Source organism: Anas acuta, chromosome 2, assembly GCF_963932015.1.
Source record: "Anas acuta chromosome 2, bAnaAcu1.1, whole genome shotgun sequence".
In the NCBI taxonomy this organism is placed as follows: domain Eukaryota; kingdom Metazoa; phylum Chordata; class Aves; order Anseriformes; family Anatidae; genus Anas; species Anas acuta.
Genome location: NC_088980.1, coordinates 16757819 through 16775379, shown reverse-complemented (window position 1 = coordinate 16775379; position 17561 = coordinate 16757819). Strand labels below are relative to the sequence as shown.

The window sequence follows — 17561 nt, the reverse complement described above, 5'->3', positions numbered from 1 at the left end:
AACACTGATACGGGTACATGTGAGAACACCACATAGTTTTAAATGTGTATGTTAAAACTCTGGGGTAGCCTTTTGTCCAACACTGTTTGTATTTTAAAGGCTTATGATTCTGCGGATGATTGGTCTGAACACATCAGCTCTTCAGGCAAAAAGTACTATTACAACTGCCGAACAGAAGTTTCACAGTGGGAAAAACCAAAAGAATGGCTGGAAAGGTATTTGCGTGTGTCTACTCTCGATCTATAAAGAACATACAACTCCTGTGGTCATGTAGAGAGTGGTTGAGTTTATGTGGTAGATTACTGCTATAATAGATTGGGTCTGAGTCTAGTCTTTCTGCACTGTACATGGCCTCTTGCACCTGTTTTCTCCCTTGATGATCCCAGAGGCAGGGAAGGGGAAATGCACATTTTCTTTGCTATCTTAGCAAGCCAAAACAGGGCTTCAACAAGTGCTGGTGTCAGGAAGCAATAGATAGTTTGCCAACCCCATCTGCAGCAGTGACCTATTTGAATGATTTAATTCATCTTTATGTAACTTAACTGGTAGAAAGTATTACTAGGTGATGTACATTTTGACTTAACTTGTGCTTTCTTTTCTTCAGAGAGCAGAGGCAAAAAGAAGCAAGCAAAATGTCAGTTAACAGTTTCCCAAAAGATAGGGATTACAGAAGAGAGGTGATGCAGGCGACAGCTGCCAGTGGGTTTGCCAGTGGAAGTATGTGGTTGCTTTTTTGTTTTGTTTTGTTTTTACAGTAATATATTCTTGTCTTGCTTGCCTTACTGTTTTCTTTTCCGAACTTACAGAATAAGACTTTTCCTTAACTGTTTTTCTCTCCTCTTTATATAAAAAAGCCAAATCTGATGGTGCGGACAGCTCTCCCAAATGTTGTTCCTTAAAATAACCCTGAGCATTTATTAGTACAACAGTTGCTTAATGCTTTTCGTGGTACTCCTTTCTGCAGCTTTCACTGTGTAACTTAATCTCTCCATGGGTAGTTATAGAAGCTTGCATGGTTTATGGTATACTTGAAGTGTTGCAGTTATTGAGACTTGTCAATTCTGAGCATGAAATTAGAAATAAATAAGTCTGTCCTAAAACCTTGATTTAACACCTGAAAATAGTAAAAATAACTTGATGGATTATGATATTGGGGTTTTCAGAAGCCTGTACATGTTATTGAAAGGGTATTTGTACTGAGCCCATACAATTAGCAAAGCCTTTCTCAGACTGTGAATTTCTATTTGGAATTTTCTTTTTCCTCATACCTAGCTTTAATCTTTGCCAAGTTTTTCTAGGAAATGTGTGACCGTTTCCTAGAAACGTGTTAGATTTCTTCTGTATGCAGATTTAGTTTTGTTAACTTCATAGCATATGTCTCAAGATGGTTTAAAAGGAGAAACCAAAGTTTATTTTTCTAAAGTATCTTTTTTCTTTGTATTGCAAGGGACTTGACAAAGCAGAGGTGTGTAAAGGACTGTTTTTCTGTGTACGTTGAAACACATTGCAGTGCTAAAACGAAAAGCATAATTACATATGTCAGTAACAACTTGGTTTGTGACACATGAAAGTCTAGGAATTGAGGGGAAAAAAAAGTTCAGGACTTGCATTAGCATGTGACAGATGCAGATTAGTTGCCCACTTCGTGTGTGGTTGTCTTGAACTAATTAAACTAAGAAATAATTCTTTGTGGTAGTACTGAAGTAACTGGAAATGGAATTCTTTGAAGGCTATGATTTGAAACTATTAAATTATACTTGGTGCTCAGTATTTTTAATGAACAAAAGAAAAATGGTGCAAATTATCTTCTAACACTAAATATAAGATGGATATAATAGATTTTGATTTAGATTCTTTTAGGAGACTTCAAAAGGTAACTTTGACTGTAACGCTCGTTATAAGCAGCCTTTCATCAAAACACAGTGCTTAACCGGAACTCTAAATCAAGGACAGGTCAGAGAAAATGCAGTTTGTCAGTGAGTAAAATGAATTTTGCCTTTTTTGATGCTAATCTGCTTGATATTTTTTAAATCATAACAAGTTCAGTCAGTTCTAGTTATTGATGTGCAACTGTATTAATCGCAGTATAATCTTAGACGAGTTTCTAATCTATTTTTTTTCCTTTTTGCAACATTACTTGGGGAATCCTGAAAAAAAGTGGAAGACAAGCATTCCAGTGACGCCAGTAGTATGCTCCCACAGAATATTTTATCTCAAACAAGCAGGCACAATGACAGAGACTACAGACTGCCAAGAGCAGAGACTCACAGTAGTTCTACTCCAGTACAGCATCCCATCAAACCAGTGGTTCATCCAACTGCTACCCCAAGCACTGTTCCTCCTAGTCCATTTTCTCTACAATCTGATCACCAGCCAAAGAAATCCTTTGATGCTAATGGAGCATCTACTTTATCAAAACTGCCTACATCCACATCTTCCATCCCTTCACAGAAAACAGAGAGAAAAGGTACGTCTAATGCAATTCCTTGTAGTATTTAAAATGATGCAGTGCCTTTGCTTTGCTTTGTTGGTTCAAATATGTTGCTTCTGGAACTGAGATACTTCTGGTGTTGTCTGTTTGTAACCCAGTTAGTATTTTGATGTGTTTACTTAAACCACATTTGCTCTATCTTACACAATTTTAAATTGACACTGTAGTGTTTACTGGCTTATTCTGCAAATTATAATTTCAGATGATCTCTTAGTAATGCATTTTAGTTTTTTTCCTCCCTCATGTTCTTTTGGATCTTTGCCATTTTTTGAGTTCTTAACATAGATGTAACTACACTGTTTGAAAGTCATTTTGGACCATTACATTTTCTGAACTGCTGTTACGGTTTGGAAAGCTAGTGTCAAACTGCAAGTGCCATTTTTACAGAAAGCAACAAAGTTTTCTACATATCTTTAATAGCTGCTCTTCTGTTATGATCTGTGTTTCATGATATACTGGATCTTCAGGTCCAAGGCTGCTGAAGTTTGTATTTCTTTGTAATATACCTTAAACATTTAGAATAATCAAACAAAGATCATGACTCTCTGTGTGTTGTGAACTTTTAAAAATCTACAAATTAATTGGATTTACTTCCTTGCTAGGGAAGAAGTGCTAAAGAAGATCGTGGGACTGGAGAAGTGTATTATTAGTGATGTTTGGGTATAGTTGAGTTCCTAGGGAATAACATTGTCAGATGATGATGTTTTGGGGGAATTGGGAGAGGAAAAAAAATCGATAATCTGTTTTTAATATAAAGAGCTACCTAACTAGGATGACACTGGATTAATTTTTGAACAGCCTGTTGCCCTGTTGAAATTTGTGAGTCTGTCTAGGAAGAATGATAAGTCCTAAAAAGCACACCAAGACGACTCAGGTCTGATGTTGGTCTTAGGCTCTGCGTTTGCTTTCCTGCCTTCCTTTTTTTTTTTTTTTTTTTATTAAAAAATTGCAGATATAAGTACAGATATAAGTACTCCAGATAATCCAAACTCTATTGTTCATTGGCAAATACTGCAATGTAAGGAAATAACATGTGAAGAATTTTGCTGTTTTTCATTAGATCTTGTGCAGTGTTCACAGGACCTGAAACATAATTGATGATAAATGCAGAGGAACAGAGGAAAGCCCTTTCCTATGCAAAGGAGGCAAGGTGTCTGTGTGTGGTTCCTGTACAGAACACCATGAAGTTACCTGCTTCAGCTCAGCCTCTGTGCTTTGAGTGCAGTTTGCACTCCTTTAAACGTGACAGTGCAAAATGTCCATGTGATATGTTCTATTCTTAAGCATATCCTCTCTTTTTTTCGTTGCTATCTTTAAAATGTACTGAAAGAAAACACATTTTACTCTGTTTTATATTCTTGTTTGGTGTGTGATTGGACTTCAAATAGGGTATTCTTTACCTGTTTACCACATACCTTTATTACTTGCTTCCCGTTAAACTGAGCAAGTGCATTTTATTGCAGCTGAAGGAATTTCCCATTGTGACAACTGCTAGAAATGTTGGCAGATAGTTCTAGTACTTCTTACATGTGACATTTGTTTGAGAACCAAGCATATACAATTGGGTACATAGTGTAGGTGACCATATGGGGCAGTCTTAACACTGTAAATCATACCTGTCCATCTCTGTTCCCTTGGATGCTTCTGTCTTAATAAACACTTAATTCCTGTATTCCTACATAGTGATTTTTTTTAAGCTCATATGAGTGAAATGGATATATTCTGCTGTACTGGTGCTTAGTTGATGTAAATATTTCATGACACTTAATTATGAGCAAATACAGCACTTCCTGAGCTTCAGACAGGGTGGATTGCAGTTTTAAAGGTAGTAATTGAAGGGTTAGAATAGGTGAATGTTAGGCTTGACACACTTATTCATGAGTTTCGACATATTGCTTGAATTATCTCTCTTCATTCAGAAACAGAAAAATTCAGTGCAGATTAAAAAAAAAAAAAAGCATTTAAAAAGGGTGTTCTCAGTAGTCCTGCCTTTTTTTTTTTTTTTTTTTTTTGTGATTGTTAAGACTTTCGTTTGGTTTTTGGATAAGAAAATTGACCAATATAATATTTGTAGCACCGAGTGTGTTTGAATGAAGGGAGTAAGCAGTGTTGTAAGCAATGTTTTTGTCTAGCTTTCTTTTGTTACTCATTCTCCCAGATTTGGTTGTGAACCTGTAGTATGATCGGTATATCATTTTTCAAGTATTTGTTCATGGTTGTTGTACAATATGAAGAAAACCTTGTTCTGAGACAGTCAGTTCAAACAGTCTTTTAAAAGTATCTTTGTAGAATGGGAAAATGGTTTGAGAGGTTCATTTTTATGGTAGTCGAGCAAAAAAACAGCCTTTGATTTTTTTTATTTTTTTTTTTCTGGTCAATAGCTGTGCCATCCCTCTCTCTTTCTAAAAAGAGGTAAAGCTGTCTTTTAGCATTGCTTGTGAAAGTAGCTTGGTCCAAATGACTGAATAATATGTGAATTATCTTGCCTAAATGAATATTTTTATTCTTGTCAATGTGTTGCTGGTGGTGATATGCCACTATTTTAATAGTTCTGTTGTGTGTATTTTTTTTTTGATGCAGTAATAGCTATGAAGGAAAAAAAAAAAAAAAAACAAACACAAACAAGAACACTTTTTTCAGCTCAATCTCTTTTGCTGCAGGGGTATGTTGTAGTCCCACAAGGAGATTGAATAAAATCCCTGGCTGAACTATAGCTCAGCTCTTAGCAGTAGTCCTCTGCCCTCAATGGCTGGCAGTGGTGGAGAGTTCCTGGGGAACTATTTGACCTCTACCCTTTGATTTGAATGTTCCAGTCAGAATCTGCTGCTTCTGTTTGTGCTCACTGTGAGTGCTTTATGCAGGTAAAGTGTGGGGTTGCTTTTCCTACTTTTTGGCTGCTTTATCTGTAGGGCACACCACGTATTTTCCTATTTCTAATTCAGTTACTGTATGAAATATTTTACTGTCTGTATCTTAACAGCCTGTGTGTCTTTAGGATAATTCTCACACCTTTCCAAGTCCCGTCCTGTTTCTAGTCCAAGTCCACTTCTGTTTCTAGTGCAGCAATACTCTGAAAAATGTCTGGCAGAATTCAGCAGGATGGCCGCTGCGGTGTTGTGTGGGTGGTGATGTGGATGCTGACAGATCGAAGTGGTTGGTCAGTGACAGCTGAGCTCCTTCCTTATCCTTTCCTCACCCTCTTGCTTTTCATACTTGTAACACTTGCTAGTCTTCAACAGTGAGTTGGTAACGTTGCTCCTGCTGTTGTTGATTCTTCTTTGGCAGAGTTTTGCAGTTCTAAGTATATTACTCAATTCATGCAGTGGTTACAAAAAAATGACGTTGGTGAGGTTGTTAGAGGTTTGTTCTGCTGTTTCATACATGTTTGCTGAGCATAGCTTTTGCATTTATTTTGGCAATAGGGAAAATTATAAAAATTATCTTCTGAGACTGAAGTAATCCAACATGAATAGAATACATTTTTATTATTATTTTGGAGAATTAGAGTACATTTGAGAGAACCCAGTTGCTGTTATTTCCTTAGTTGCGTTTGTCCTGAAGTATTTACAAAATGCTTTGCTTCTAAATATTCATATATCTTGGTAGGGCTTAAGGTCCTTAATAGATGCAGTTGAGCTGTGCGAAAAAGCTAACTGCGACTCACTGCTCAGAACGTGGTACTTCAGCACAAATGAACGTGTTATGATTCTTAGCGATCAGCAGTGAATCAGAGCAGTTCAGTGAGCTGTTCTGGGTGGTAGCTGTTGAATTACAGAGCAGAAGGGAGGTTTAGGGGGCAGGAAGCCATTGGCTTTCTGAACATTTTGTAGTGCTGGTTTCCCCCCATGGAGAGCACAGTATGAGAGCACGTGTGTGACTTGTCAATGGCAGAGATACAACTCAAGCTCACAATATATGAATTCAGGGAACTGAGCGCGTTGTGTCTTTTAATGTCATTAAAAGAAGCAAAACAGGAAAACGTGAGTAGGTAGAGCTACTGGAATGCGGAAGGGGTCGTATTGATAATTTGGGAATTACCCAGTCATTTGTGAGTAATTTCCACATTATTATTATATACATATATATATATGTATATATATCTTTGTTGGAATAAATCACCTGTCCACATAAATTACAGAATAAGAGCAAGCCATCTACAGCAGTCTCCAGCCATGATGTGCAAGGAGCCCCTCAGCGTGCTGACTGTCAGGAGGAGGCCTGTGAAGGAGGCTGCTGTGTGCGCACACAAATTCCTCATCCCTCTTCACTTCTGTGACACACACACACACTCTCTCTCTCAGATTCCTCGTCCTCCCTCAGTTCTGTGTCACAAACACACACAAGAATTCCTTGTCCCGCCTCAGTTTTGTGGCCCACCCGCATCCCTGTGCAGCGCAGCATGGGGACATGAAGGGCAGGCCCGGTGCAGGCCCAGCTGGCACTGTGTGGTACTGACAGGGCTCTGCTGGAACAGGACGCATGGGGGGACTTAGTTTTTCACTTCCCTGCATTAAATCTAGTCAGAATAACTTTATTTCAGTGGCAACACACTAGGCTGAGAACTTCATTTCACCTGTAGATCCTGGTTTGCTTAGGAGCAAAGTGGTCTTGTCACGAGAGGCAGTGACTGGTGACAGCAAGATTCAGGAGCCTTTTAACTTACTGCCACAAACTTGGAGAATCTAAGCTTTTGTCTTCTATCTAGGCTGTAATCAAAGAACGTTGTGGCACAGCTGTCTAAAATAATCTGTGGTAAATTTTTCTTGAAAGGATTACTTGGCCCTTTTGTTAAAAAATCCATAGTACTTGGGAATGTTCAGTATTTCAGTTCTGCCTTGAAATGACATTTTGGGGGCAAGCAGGAGTCTCCAGTTCACTTCTTTCACTTGCCCCTTTGTGAAACCTGCAACCAAGATGCACCTTTGTGCATCTCAGATTTCTCGTAGTCCAGCAGAATGATTATAAATAGAAAGCCCTCCTCTAATCATTGTGGTCTTCAGAAATGCTTTGTTCTAATGTAAAACCGCTTACGAGCTCTTCATACTACTGTAAATTACTCTCCACGCCTGTTTTGTGTTTGCCATCTGGTTGCTTTCTTTTCCTACTTTTTTGGATGGCTTCAGTTCTTGCTTCTCCCCCATGATAACAGACACTGGTCCAGAAATGTGTTTTGGTCTTAAAATATATATAGCCTGCATCTAATTAGTTTGTTTATCTGTTTGGGTTTTTTGCTTGCTCATTTTGATTCGGAACAGTGATCTTAAGAGCTAAAACATAAATATCAGTTAATGAAGTTTCCAACAGGTCAACAGATCACAGTGGATTATGTTCTGCTCTTAGTTTTAATTGTGTTTTTTTTTTTTTTAAGAGTTTTATTTGGTAGTTTTATGATAGTAGCTGAAATTTTATGTGAGATCAGAGTCGTTTGTGTAGAAGTTGGTGTTGATGTGAAGGGACTTGAGAATTACCTTGTCCAATAGCAGGCAACTTTAACTCACCATCATCTTAGGCGTTTTTATGACCCTTTACAATAGGGTTTCTTTCCTTTAAGAATGCTTATTCTAAAACACACACACAATTTGCATTTTCTTTTTGTAAAATTTCATAGTTTCAGAATTAATCCATGATAGATGTATTAATGCTTAAAATCAGACTTACGAATGACTGCCATGTAATCAGAAGCCTTATTTTGCAATAATACTGTACGTGGCTTATGAACGTGAAGTTGTATTGACTCAGGAGTACAGAACAGCATGTCAGAGCTGTATAACTGAGAGATTTGTAGAGAAATGCAACTTTTCTCAGTATGCAATCTTCACTTAACATGTTCCACGATGGTTGTGACGTCAAATTCAGAATTAAACAGTCCTGTAACTCTTAATGCTTTATTTAAATTGATTAAATGTTTTAGGAACTATGAAATAATAATTTAAATGCTGCAAAGACAAACCAAAGTGTGTGGCAACTCATACAGTGAAACAGTCTGAACTTAAAGCAGATCAGAGAAGGGGCTATTAGGGAGGAGGAGAAGGGTGAGAAGTTTCTGCTTCTACTTGTAGGAAAAGCAGGAGAAATGCTGCAGTGAGTGGTAACGTGAGGATTTTTGTAGAACTGACGCTCCATCTTAAGGAGTTTTGACTGGTTATGTTAACTCAAGAGGTGGAAGTTGCAACTTCTGGTATCATAAATGAAACAAATTTTAAATCTTCGTTAAGTATACAAAAACAGTTACAAAATTATTTAGAAGTTTTTTCTTAATTGGCTGTCATTTGTATTTCCTTCTGTCTGTGAAATAGCGTGTCCAGTCTGCAAGCGATGGAGTGACGTAGTTTGGTTTAAAATAAGTAATGAAAAATGTGATTTTACAGATATAGTCTGTATTCTGTATTTTTAGCATATTTGCTTCCATCACAAAGGAGTTTCCCATTATTGAGAAGAAAATGGCCATTTCAGGCTACTTAAAAATGACAAATACTTCCACAAAATTACTTTTCAGACTTTTGATTTGACAGAAACCCTTTTGTACCCTTTATATCACTAAGTCCATGTAGATAGTCATGATCATAGGGATACATTCATCTGTTACATCTGGACTGTTATTTTCGTAATGTTAGCAGTCTCAAAGAATGGAAATGTTAGTCTTAGCTGTTAGCCTTAGCCATGAATCTTTTCACGTCATTTTCTCTAGGTGTTTAATGTGGGTGGAAATAAGCAAAACAAAACATACCTTTCATAGGTGTATTTTAACATGTACTTAAAATGTCTGTAATAGTGCAGTTACAGAATAGCGAGTAGTGTTTTTATATTGTCTAAAAGAATTAATTGGATTGTGTTGGTTGTTTTGGTACAATACACTTTGTATTTTTGTAGCAGAGAAGCTCACTCGAGCTTAAGTACTTCTAAAGACCTCTGGCATGCAGTGGTTTCGTAGGGCAGACTTTGAATCTGCCCTACAGCAGACATTGAGTCCTGCTGTACGAGAAACGAGAAACACCCGGCACTGATCTTGAGGTCTGCCTTCAGTGTGTTGCTCGCTCAAGTTTGCCTTTGATTCGGTTTCTTTTTTTGTGTACAAAGCTGCAGCATGGGTGAAAAATACTTTAAGCTGTTTGGTGTAGTGGAGTGATTTGAAGCTCAGGTGTTGCCTATGTGAATTCATAATACAGTAGTGAGTGCTTTCTTGACTTGGAGTAGATAATTTCTTCTTTTTACCACTGGTCATAGGAACATGATTGGACTGATGTAACACCACTAAAATAACGCGATCTAACTGTGAAGACGTGCCTAACTACATTAAATATGTCTTGAAACTAGTCCTAGTAGTTGCTTAGGTTTTGTGTTTTTTTTTTCCATTTATTTATTTCTGTTCTGTTCTTTTTTTTTTTAATTAGGGTGGCCCCCCCCTGCAAGGGTCTCAAAACTGTGGTAAAAAACTTACAAGTACTAGCATGCCCCCCTCTGCTTTATCTCCTTGCTTTTGTCTGCCAATATATCTTGTTTTCCTTATGTGCACTATGGCAGATACAGCTTTAGTTCAAACTTTACATGTTTTTTAGTGTGATAAGGTTCTTGTTTACTTGATGTAACTTGGCTTGCGGTAGTTTGGATACATTTACCTAGAACAACATAGTATTGTAAGATTTTGTATGTAATACTTCTATAACACAGACTTTTATCAGTGTCTTAACTGTATTAAGGGTGAGGGCTTATACGTAGTCAGTTGTCCTAGTCCTGTTAAGGAAAAAAATGTATAAAAAATTGGTAACATCATCATTTTCCTTTTCAGTTTGTAATGCTTCTTGTTCCTTTGTGTTACTGGAAGTTCTATGTTCTTGTGAACACTCCTGCCAAATAACCAGGTCCCTTTACAAATACAGTAAAAAAATAAAAAATAAATCTATTATCCCAAGGCTTTTTGTAACTAGATAGGGCCACCTCCTTTTTTAGAAGACTTCATGAACCATTTACCCAAATACCCAAAATAGGGTTCTTCAGCATTTTTTCTGCTTTACATTTCTCAGCTAATTGTCAGCAAAAGTTATTTTTCTGTTGTTGTTTTTATTTTTTTGCAGTATCTGTGACCTGTTATGAATTTCCTGCAGAAACCATGTCCCTTCTGTGTTTTGTTGCTCTTAGAGATTTATAATCTCAGTCAGTTTTTTTTTTTTTTTTTTTTTTTTAACATTCTCCCACTGTGTCAAACTCAAAAATTGCAGTTCAGGCTGTCAGACAACAGCAGCTTTTAGAAGTTGTGTGACATGTTATTCTTAAGTAGTAAAATAAAAAAGGCCTTTTGATTTTTCTTCTATAGTAAAAGTCAACCTCTTCTTACCTTTACTTTCTCTCCAAAGGAAAAAATAATAAAAAAGTGACAGAGTTTCTAAACCAGTTATTTTAGCTTTCATTTGGATGTTACTTGAAATGTGGAATATCCAGGTTGATGTTCTATGTCCAATTTGAGGTGGGTTTAAGATCAGGTCTTCAGTATAAAGTGCAAGCATCCTGGTTGAGATCTTGGATCCACATTCATCTTTTCATTCTTATCCAACCTGTTGGTGCTATAGGAGTGCTCATTTTGATGGAATTTATGGGTTAAGCTTCATGGTGTGTTTTAATGGGGGCAAGAGAAAGAGAAGCTAAAATCAGAATACAGAGATCCAGGCTTCTTAAAGAAAGGATACTTGAAGTGACTGTGTGCCCGTAGCGTGTGGAAATGTGTCAGTGCAGGAATTTCTCACAGTACTGGAATGGAGGAGAGACTTTCAAATTAACTGAAAGTTAGGTTTAAAGTGTATTAAAGAACTCTCATTAATTAGAACAAAATTGCCATATGATATCATCTAAGCATGATGTAATTTAAGAATTTAAGCGCTAAGCATGTATATAGGCAAAAAGTGTTGTTAGCTGCTAAAAAGAAATTAAGCAAATAAAGAATACAGGTCCTGATGCTTCAGGGGAAGCTGACAGCTTTGAAATTAATTACGAGCAGATATATTTTTAGGTGGCTTTTCCATTCTGCTGTGAGGATGCCACAGGATGTGAGGAGTTCTTGTTTTAAATTTTCAGAACAGCTTACCATCTTACGTTGTAATCCTGAGCAATGTAGGTGAATTGTATATGATGGACTTGGCCTTTATTTTGTAGCTTCTTGTAGTCTGGTCTCTCAATAAGGGAAGGATGGCTTCTGTTCTCCATCAAATTTGACATACTAGTCTGTTTGTAAAGTCCGTTAATTTTACAAAAAGTTTTTCTTCATTATATGTTTTCCAAAGAGAGATTGGAACGATGGGTAAAAACATACAAAATGAGTATATGCACTGCAGACAGAAATTCCTCAGATTTTTTCTTTTAAAGTTTGTCCTAATAGTTAGGAGTACATTGATGGTAGAAAAAAATCCCATTTGTCATATTGGCAGCTTTCAGTCAAATCCTTGAAGTAAAAGTATTTTTTGTGTGTGTTCCTAATAAATACTAGGTTCAGTTGCCTAAATTATACTAGTTATCAAATATCTTCAGTTTTTATGTGAATATGTAGCTTTTTTTCTTATAGTGAAGATTTTGATCTTCTGAATTGAATATGAATATTACAGTAGTGAGAAGTTGTGAGGCTGTATTGAGGAAATTGAAAATTACTTTTTGTATTCCATTCAGAGTCTACATCCGTGGACAAGTCTGTACCCCATTCTTGCACAACTCCTTCTACATCTTCTGCTTCTGGACTGAATCCAGCTTCTGCACCTGCTTCATCTGCTCCTACAGTTCCTGTCTCACCTGTCCCACAATCACCAATTCCTCCGTTACTTCAGGACCCAAATCTCCTTCGACAGTTGCTGCCTGCTCTGCAAGCCACATTGCAGCTTAATAATTCTAGCGTAGATATATCCAAAATCAATGAAGGTAAGAATTCTTTAAAGTTGATATAATCTTTTATTTATGCACATTACTGTAATAAAATTAAGTAAAAATTAAGCTAATAAATTCTCGTGTACGTGAGTGGTTTCATTGAGACTGGTGACTTAGTCACTGTATCAGCATTCTGTTGCCCAGAATTTCCTGAGGTTTTTTATTCGTTTGTTTCATGTGATACTCTTTGTTTTCCACAGTTTAAGCTCCTATTCTAATAATGATTTCAAATACCAGAACTTCTAGGGATTATTAAATTTTGTTGCCTGGCAACTTTTTTCTTTAACATAATGTGTTAGCTGCTCTGAATAAAGATAGCGTATTGATAATTTTCCAACCAGCTAAATTTTACGCATCTGTTCTCTGTGTCCCTCAGCTATTTTGTCACATAGACTTTATTGGAAGGTTTAGAACTAGCTGTAGTGCCTCTCAATACAGGAACAGGTAGAGTTGGTGTGTTCTGATTGTAATTTTACCTCATGATGTCTGTGTGTGTCAGGTTACCGGAGGAGATGTTGGGTAGTGGTTTTGTTGTTGGTTTTGTTGTTCAGACATGTTCTGCACTGATCATCAATTTAAATTGGAAGCAACACATTTACATGTAGTGCCCAGTGATAATGAACTTTTTGAAAGTGCACACCAGGAAAACCTAAATAGTAGAATTTTACTTAAAACTTAGGATTTTGTACATTACAATCGTTTCTGAGGAAAAACTCAGTTGGCTTCATTTTAATCAGCAAATCTTCATTGAGTGCTAGGAGGGAAGTAGGTTATTTTATTTTATTTTTTTTCCCCTGTACTGGGAGAAATTTTTCAAACTATTATACCAGGTTGGACTGAAAAAGTAGGAGTGTTGTAGTTTGTGTTGAAAAAAAAATAGGTATTGTCAACGCCAGTTGTGTTTTATTGGTAAGTTGCTAGCTTAAATTCCCTGACTTTTTAACGTGGACACATCTTAGCAGCAACCGTGTCTGTCTTGGAATAAAAGTGCTTAGTATTACCTTGATAGCATGAGGGCATGGCTGACAGATTAAAAAAAAAAAAAAAGAAAGGGCAGTGTGACTTCAGCCTGCACAGTAGGGCTGCCCTCACTGTGCACAGAGTGTAGGGTTACTTTGTGTTAGTGCTGGTGGGTCTTTTTCCTTTCAGACTTATTCACGGGTAGTGTATGTAAGTATCCTGCAAAGATGCTAGACCTTTTTTGAAAAGATATTTCAGTGGCTGGATCTCCTTGGCTCAGACTATGCAAGATGCTTTAACTATGTAGTGCAGCTTAAAACCATTTGGTTGAAAATTAATAATTTCTTATTAATGTGGGAGCAAATGGGACTGAAAGAACAATTTGTTTTTGTTAAAGAAAAACTAGAGCATTTTGATTTTACCATAATTGGTATTTTAAGGTATTGTTATTTTTTGAATTGGGAATGGTCTTTCCCCCATCCCCTCAAATCTCTTTGGGGTGCTAAGTGATACAGCTTTTATTTTTTTATTAGCAGTATTTAATAATTATGGTAACTTCAAAAAACCTGCTTATTCTGCTTACAGCAGTAACAAATAGAACAAATGTGTTCTTTGTTTGCAAGAATTATAATTGATCCATAACATCAAGTTGAAGAGTTAAACAGTTTCTTACAGACTTTTTAAAATGTGTGTCTTCAACATAAGCTGCTAAATAACATGGACTTGGTTAGACATGCAAAGCATTCATGTATTGAACTAATGTCATTGCAAAATAGATCAGGTAGTGCTGTGATTTACTGTGGACATGGGGAAAACAGTTGATAAAAACAGCTTCTATATGTTTAGGCAGTTTGAACGGTTTAAACTGATGTTTTGAATTCTCGCTGAAACGTTGTTTGTTCTTAGTTCTAACAGCAGCTGTGACACAAGCCTCTCTGCAGTCTATACTCCATAAAATTCTTACGGCTGGACCATCTGCTTTCAATATCACTTCCCTTATTTCTCAAGCCGCACAACTGTCTACGCAAGGTATTTAAAGTTACCTTCTCACTCGTGTAAAATGGTGAGGTTGTATTTTATAAAAGCTGATACAACTGAAACGTGCAGAAGCTGTTTCTTGTCATATCTTTGGCCACATGGTGTAGAGGATCTTGAACGCCTTCCTTTTCCAAAGATAGGATAAGAAATCTTTTATTGGGGATCAAGAAGCTGGCAAACAACTAAGTAAACGTGTTTTTCTGTCTCACCTTTTGGGTGAGACCTTTTTTCTTTGTTTGTTAACTTTATACGAGTAATGTGAAACTTGCAAGTTTGTTCTGAACCTTAATGAGACTTACTTAATGTTTAATAGAAAACGTAACTTCTGTGGTTGAACAACCCTCTTGTAAGGCTGTGTAGCTGTGACTCTTGAGGGAGACCTTCAGTTCTTAAAAGGAGTTCATTGTACCTGGTGTTTTTTGTACTCTTCCATAGATAATTTTCAGCTTCTAGGCATGGTACTGCTTCAGGTATCTGTAGCATATTGTGGTTTGTAACTTAAAGCTAGAAACTGAAATCAAAGTCATGAATATTGTCATGATATTGAGTAGATAAGCTGTATTACAATTACACTAACTTTTAAGTAATGATGGAAACATTACTTCGGTTGCTTTGTCTTAGGATGAGTGATTAGGTACAGCGTTCGTGTGTTTTATGTTACATTGAACTGAGCACTTGAAAATAAAAATCACAAGTGAAACTAATGTAATCTCTTCATGTGTAAAAAGCATTGAGCAAAGGCCTCTTCCATTCTGCTGAGTTTTAGAAATGAACGTTTTGGGGAAAATACAATTCTTTAGGGTTGTTGTTGAACATTAGATTGTTCCAGTTGTTCACGTCCCCACCCCCGTCCTTTCAAGTTGAATCTGTTTGTGTATTATCTAATATAAAATACTGTGAAATACAAGATCTATTTCAGTTTAAGATTGGATATGGTTTTATAAGAAACAATCTTCTCCTTTACAGCTCAGCCATCGAATCAGTCTCCAATGTCTTTAACATCTGATGCCTCATCACCAAGATCATATGTATCTCCAAGAATAAGCACGCCTCAGACTAACACCGTTCCACTTAAACCTTTGATGACTACACCACCAGTATCATCGCAGCAGAAGGTGGTAAGCTCCTCTTGATTTATGGCATATTGCAGTAAGAAACCATTAAGGGTAATAGTAAGTATTGCTGCTTTATATTTCCAGGTACTAGCTGTTACAAACAGGATGATAAAATAAGTATGTTATCTTTCCCAAATGGAACAGAAGCAATTGGAAGCAACTACTTGGCTGTGTTTTCTCAGTACAGCTCTAGCATGGTCTTACAGTACGCTTTTTTTGTTCTTGAAGTAAATATTGTGCTCACCTCAGATGCTGTCTTATGCAATAGTAGTGTCTGTAGATAGTAGTAAGAGATCAATATTGTAGCATATTTATATGAGAAGAAAAACTTGCTATGAAGGCAACAGTTCTTTGGCTTTTAGCCAAAAAAAAGCTTGTTAGAATAAAAGAGATTCTTACGGCATTTGACTTTTTCTTTGCTGTAGTCTCAGATTTGGTGCTAGGTGTTTACAAGGTCAATAACATCATGTTCCTTTCCCTTCCAACTCCCTCCACCCTCATTCATTCAGAATTTCTTAATCAGATCAGTGACAAGGAAATACTAATTGAAGCTAAAAATTAGCTTCTCTTCGCACAAGCGGATGGATATGCAGAAGAAAACAAAATTGTGACTTCGTTTTTTCTTTTCATGTTTCCCTCTAATGGGTCCCTGTTCAGAGGAGAAGTCTTTTGCAGAATCAGAGCTCAGAATTCCATATCCTACAAAGGCAGTATTGAGAAATAAATAATTTTGAAGCTAGGATAGATTTACTTATTTCATTTATAGAATTTCTCTGTCCAGCAGGTTGGGAGTGTAAATGTAATTAGGTACTGAAGATGAACTTTCCTTTTTCTCAAGAATTTTTCTTTCTGCTTTTTAAAACTTGAAAGTCATATTATAGATCAAAGGTGGGAAGAGACCTTGGGCTGTAGGACCTTCTCTTAAGGAGGATTTTCTTAGTAGAAGGCAGAGCTATTAATTTCTACCTCATGGTGGAATGTCACATTTTTAAATTCAAGATAGGTTGCTCCTACGCCTTTTAGGCAAATTTTTAAAATAATGAAACAAATCAATGTAATTTTGGCTGTGAATAATGGAAGAAAGTTAGAGAGGAGTTTGACACTTCTTTGGAGGTTTGTTTTTCACGCAGTGGGGACTTGTCATCCTGTCTCTTCATTGTATACAGAGATCTTTAAGATTGAGACCCTCAAATTCTAACTCAGTCTGTCAGTATGTTGCTCACTGTATGCAGTATTTCATCAGTGCAAGAAGCATGAACGTAGGCTTCGGGATTCTTTTTTTTTTTACCTCCTAAAATCTGTTTTCCTCCCCTCTTGACTCCTGTGCTTAGCTAAGATGCCTTTCAATTTTCTGCTAGGAGAAGAAACTCTTATAGTTTGATGGCCTTAACAGAATAATTTTATCTCCAGGAGGACAGATTACATTCATCATTTTATTCTAAACACCTAATTTTCTTACTCTTGAGTTCTTTCATGGATGTAAAGAAAACCAAATAATTTCCACAGGGTTGTTTTTGCGATTCACGGTGGTACAATGATTTGTGAAAGCTAGATGTGTGTACTGATCCTTCTGTTTGTTGTCTTTGTTTCTGTCCATGGAGAGCATCATTAATCTATGTGGTCACGTCCTATAGATATAGGTGATGAGTATTTAAATTATCAAATAGTAAGCTTGAAACTAAGAAAGGTGATATCTGGCATTTTCAAATGCTGGGATATGAAAAAATATGTATTTTTTTTTCCTCTTAAGCTGTTTACCTTCAGTTGTCTAAAGTTAATCTTTCTGGTCTCTACAGACTGTAGGCTAGAGATCTGGATCAACTTTATTCAAGTTCTGGTCATCAGCTACGCTGTAAGACTTTCGAAAGTTGTATTCTGTGGCATCTCCTATATCTACAGTACTCTGTGAAAGAAAACATGAAGAAATGACACCTCAGCAGGATTTTTTTTTTCTACTTTTATTTGCAAGGCATTTATCCCCGTCTTAGAGCATCTTTAGTACTCGTGCTTTGTACAGGTGTTTTCCTAGGACTATGCAGACCAAGTTGAACCCA

At 36.7% G+C, this 17561-nt stretch overlaps 1 protein-coding gene across 5 annotated transcripts in view; it reads left to right on the top strand.

Moving 5' to 3' along the window:
- The window catches only part of WAC (WW domain containing adaptor with coiled-coil), a 58686-nt gene that overhangs the window by 26083 nt on the left and 15042 nt on the right, over positions 1 to 17561 (top strand). For 3 of the 5 annotated variants that reach the window (XM_068673636.1, XM_068673638.1, XM_068673634.1), the window contains exons 5-10: positions 100 to 215; positions 605 to 717; positions 2159 to 2467; positions 12143 to 12388; positions 14261 to 14383; positions 15359 to 15510. In XM_068673636.1, coding sequence (XP_068529737.1) covers positions 100 to 215; positions 605 to 717; positions 2159 to 2467; positions 12143 to 12388; positions 14261 to 14383; positions 15359 to 15510 — 1059 coding nt within the window. The remainder of the gene's footprint in view (positions 1 to 99; positions 216 to 604; positions 718 to 2158; positions 2468 to 12142; positions 12389 to 14260; positions 14384 to 15358; positions 15511 to 17561) is intronic. The other 2 variants (XM_068673637.1, XM_068673635.1) reach the window with 1 other exon arrangement.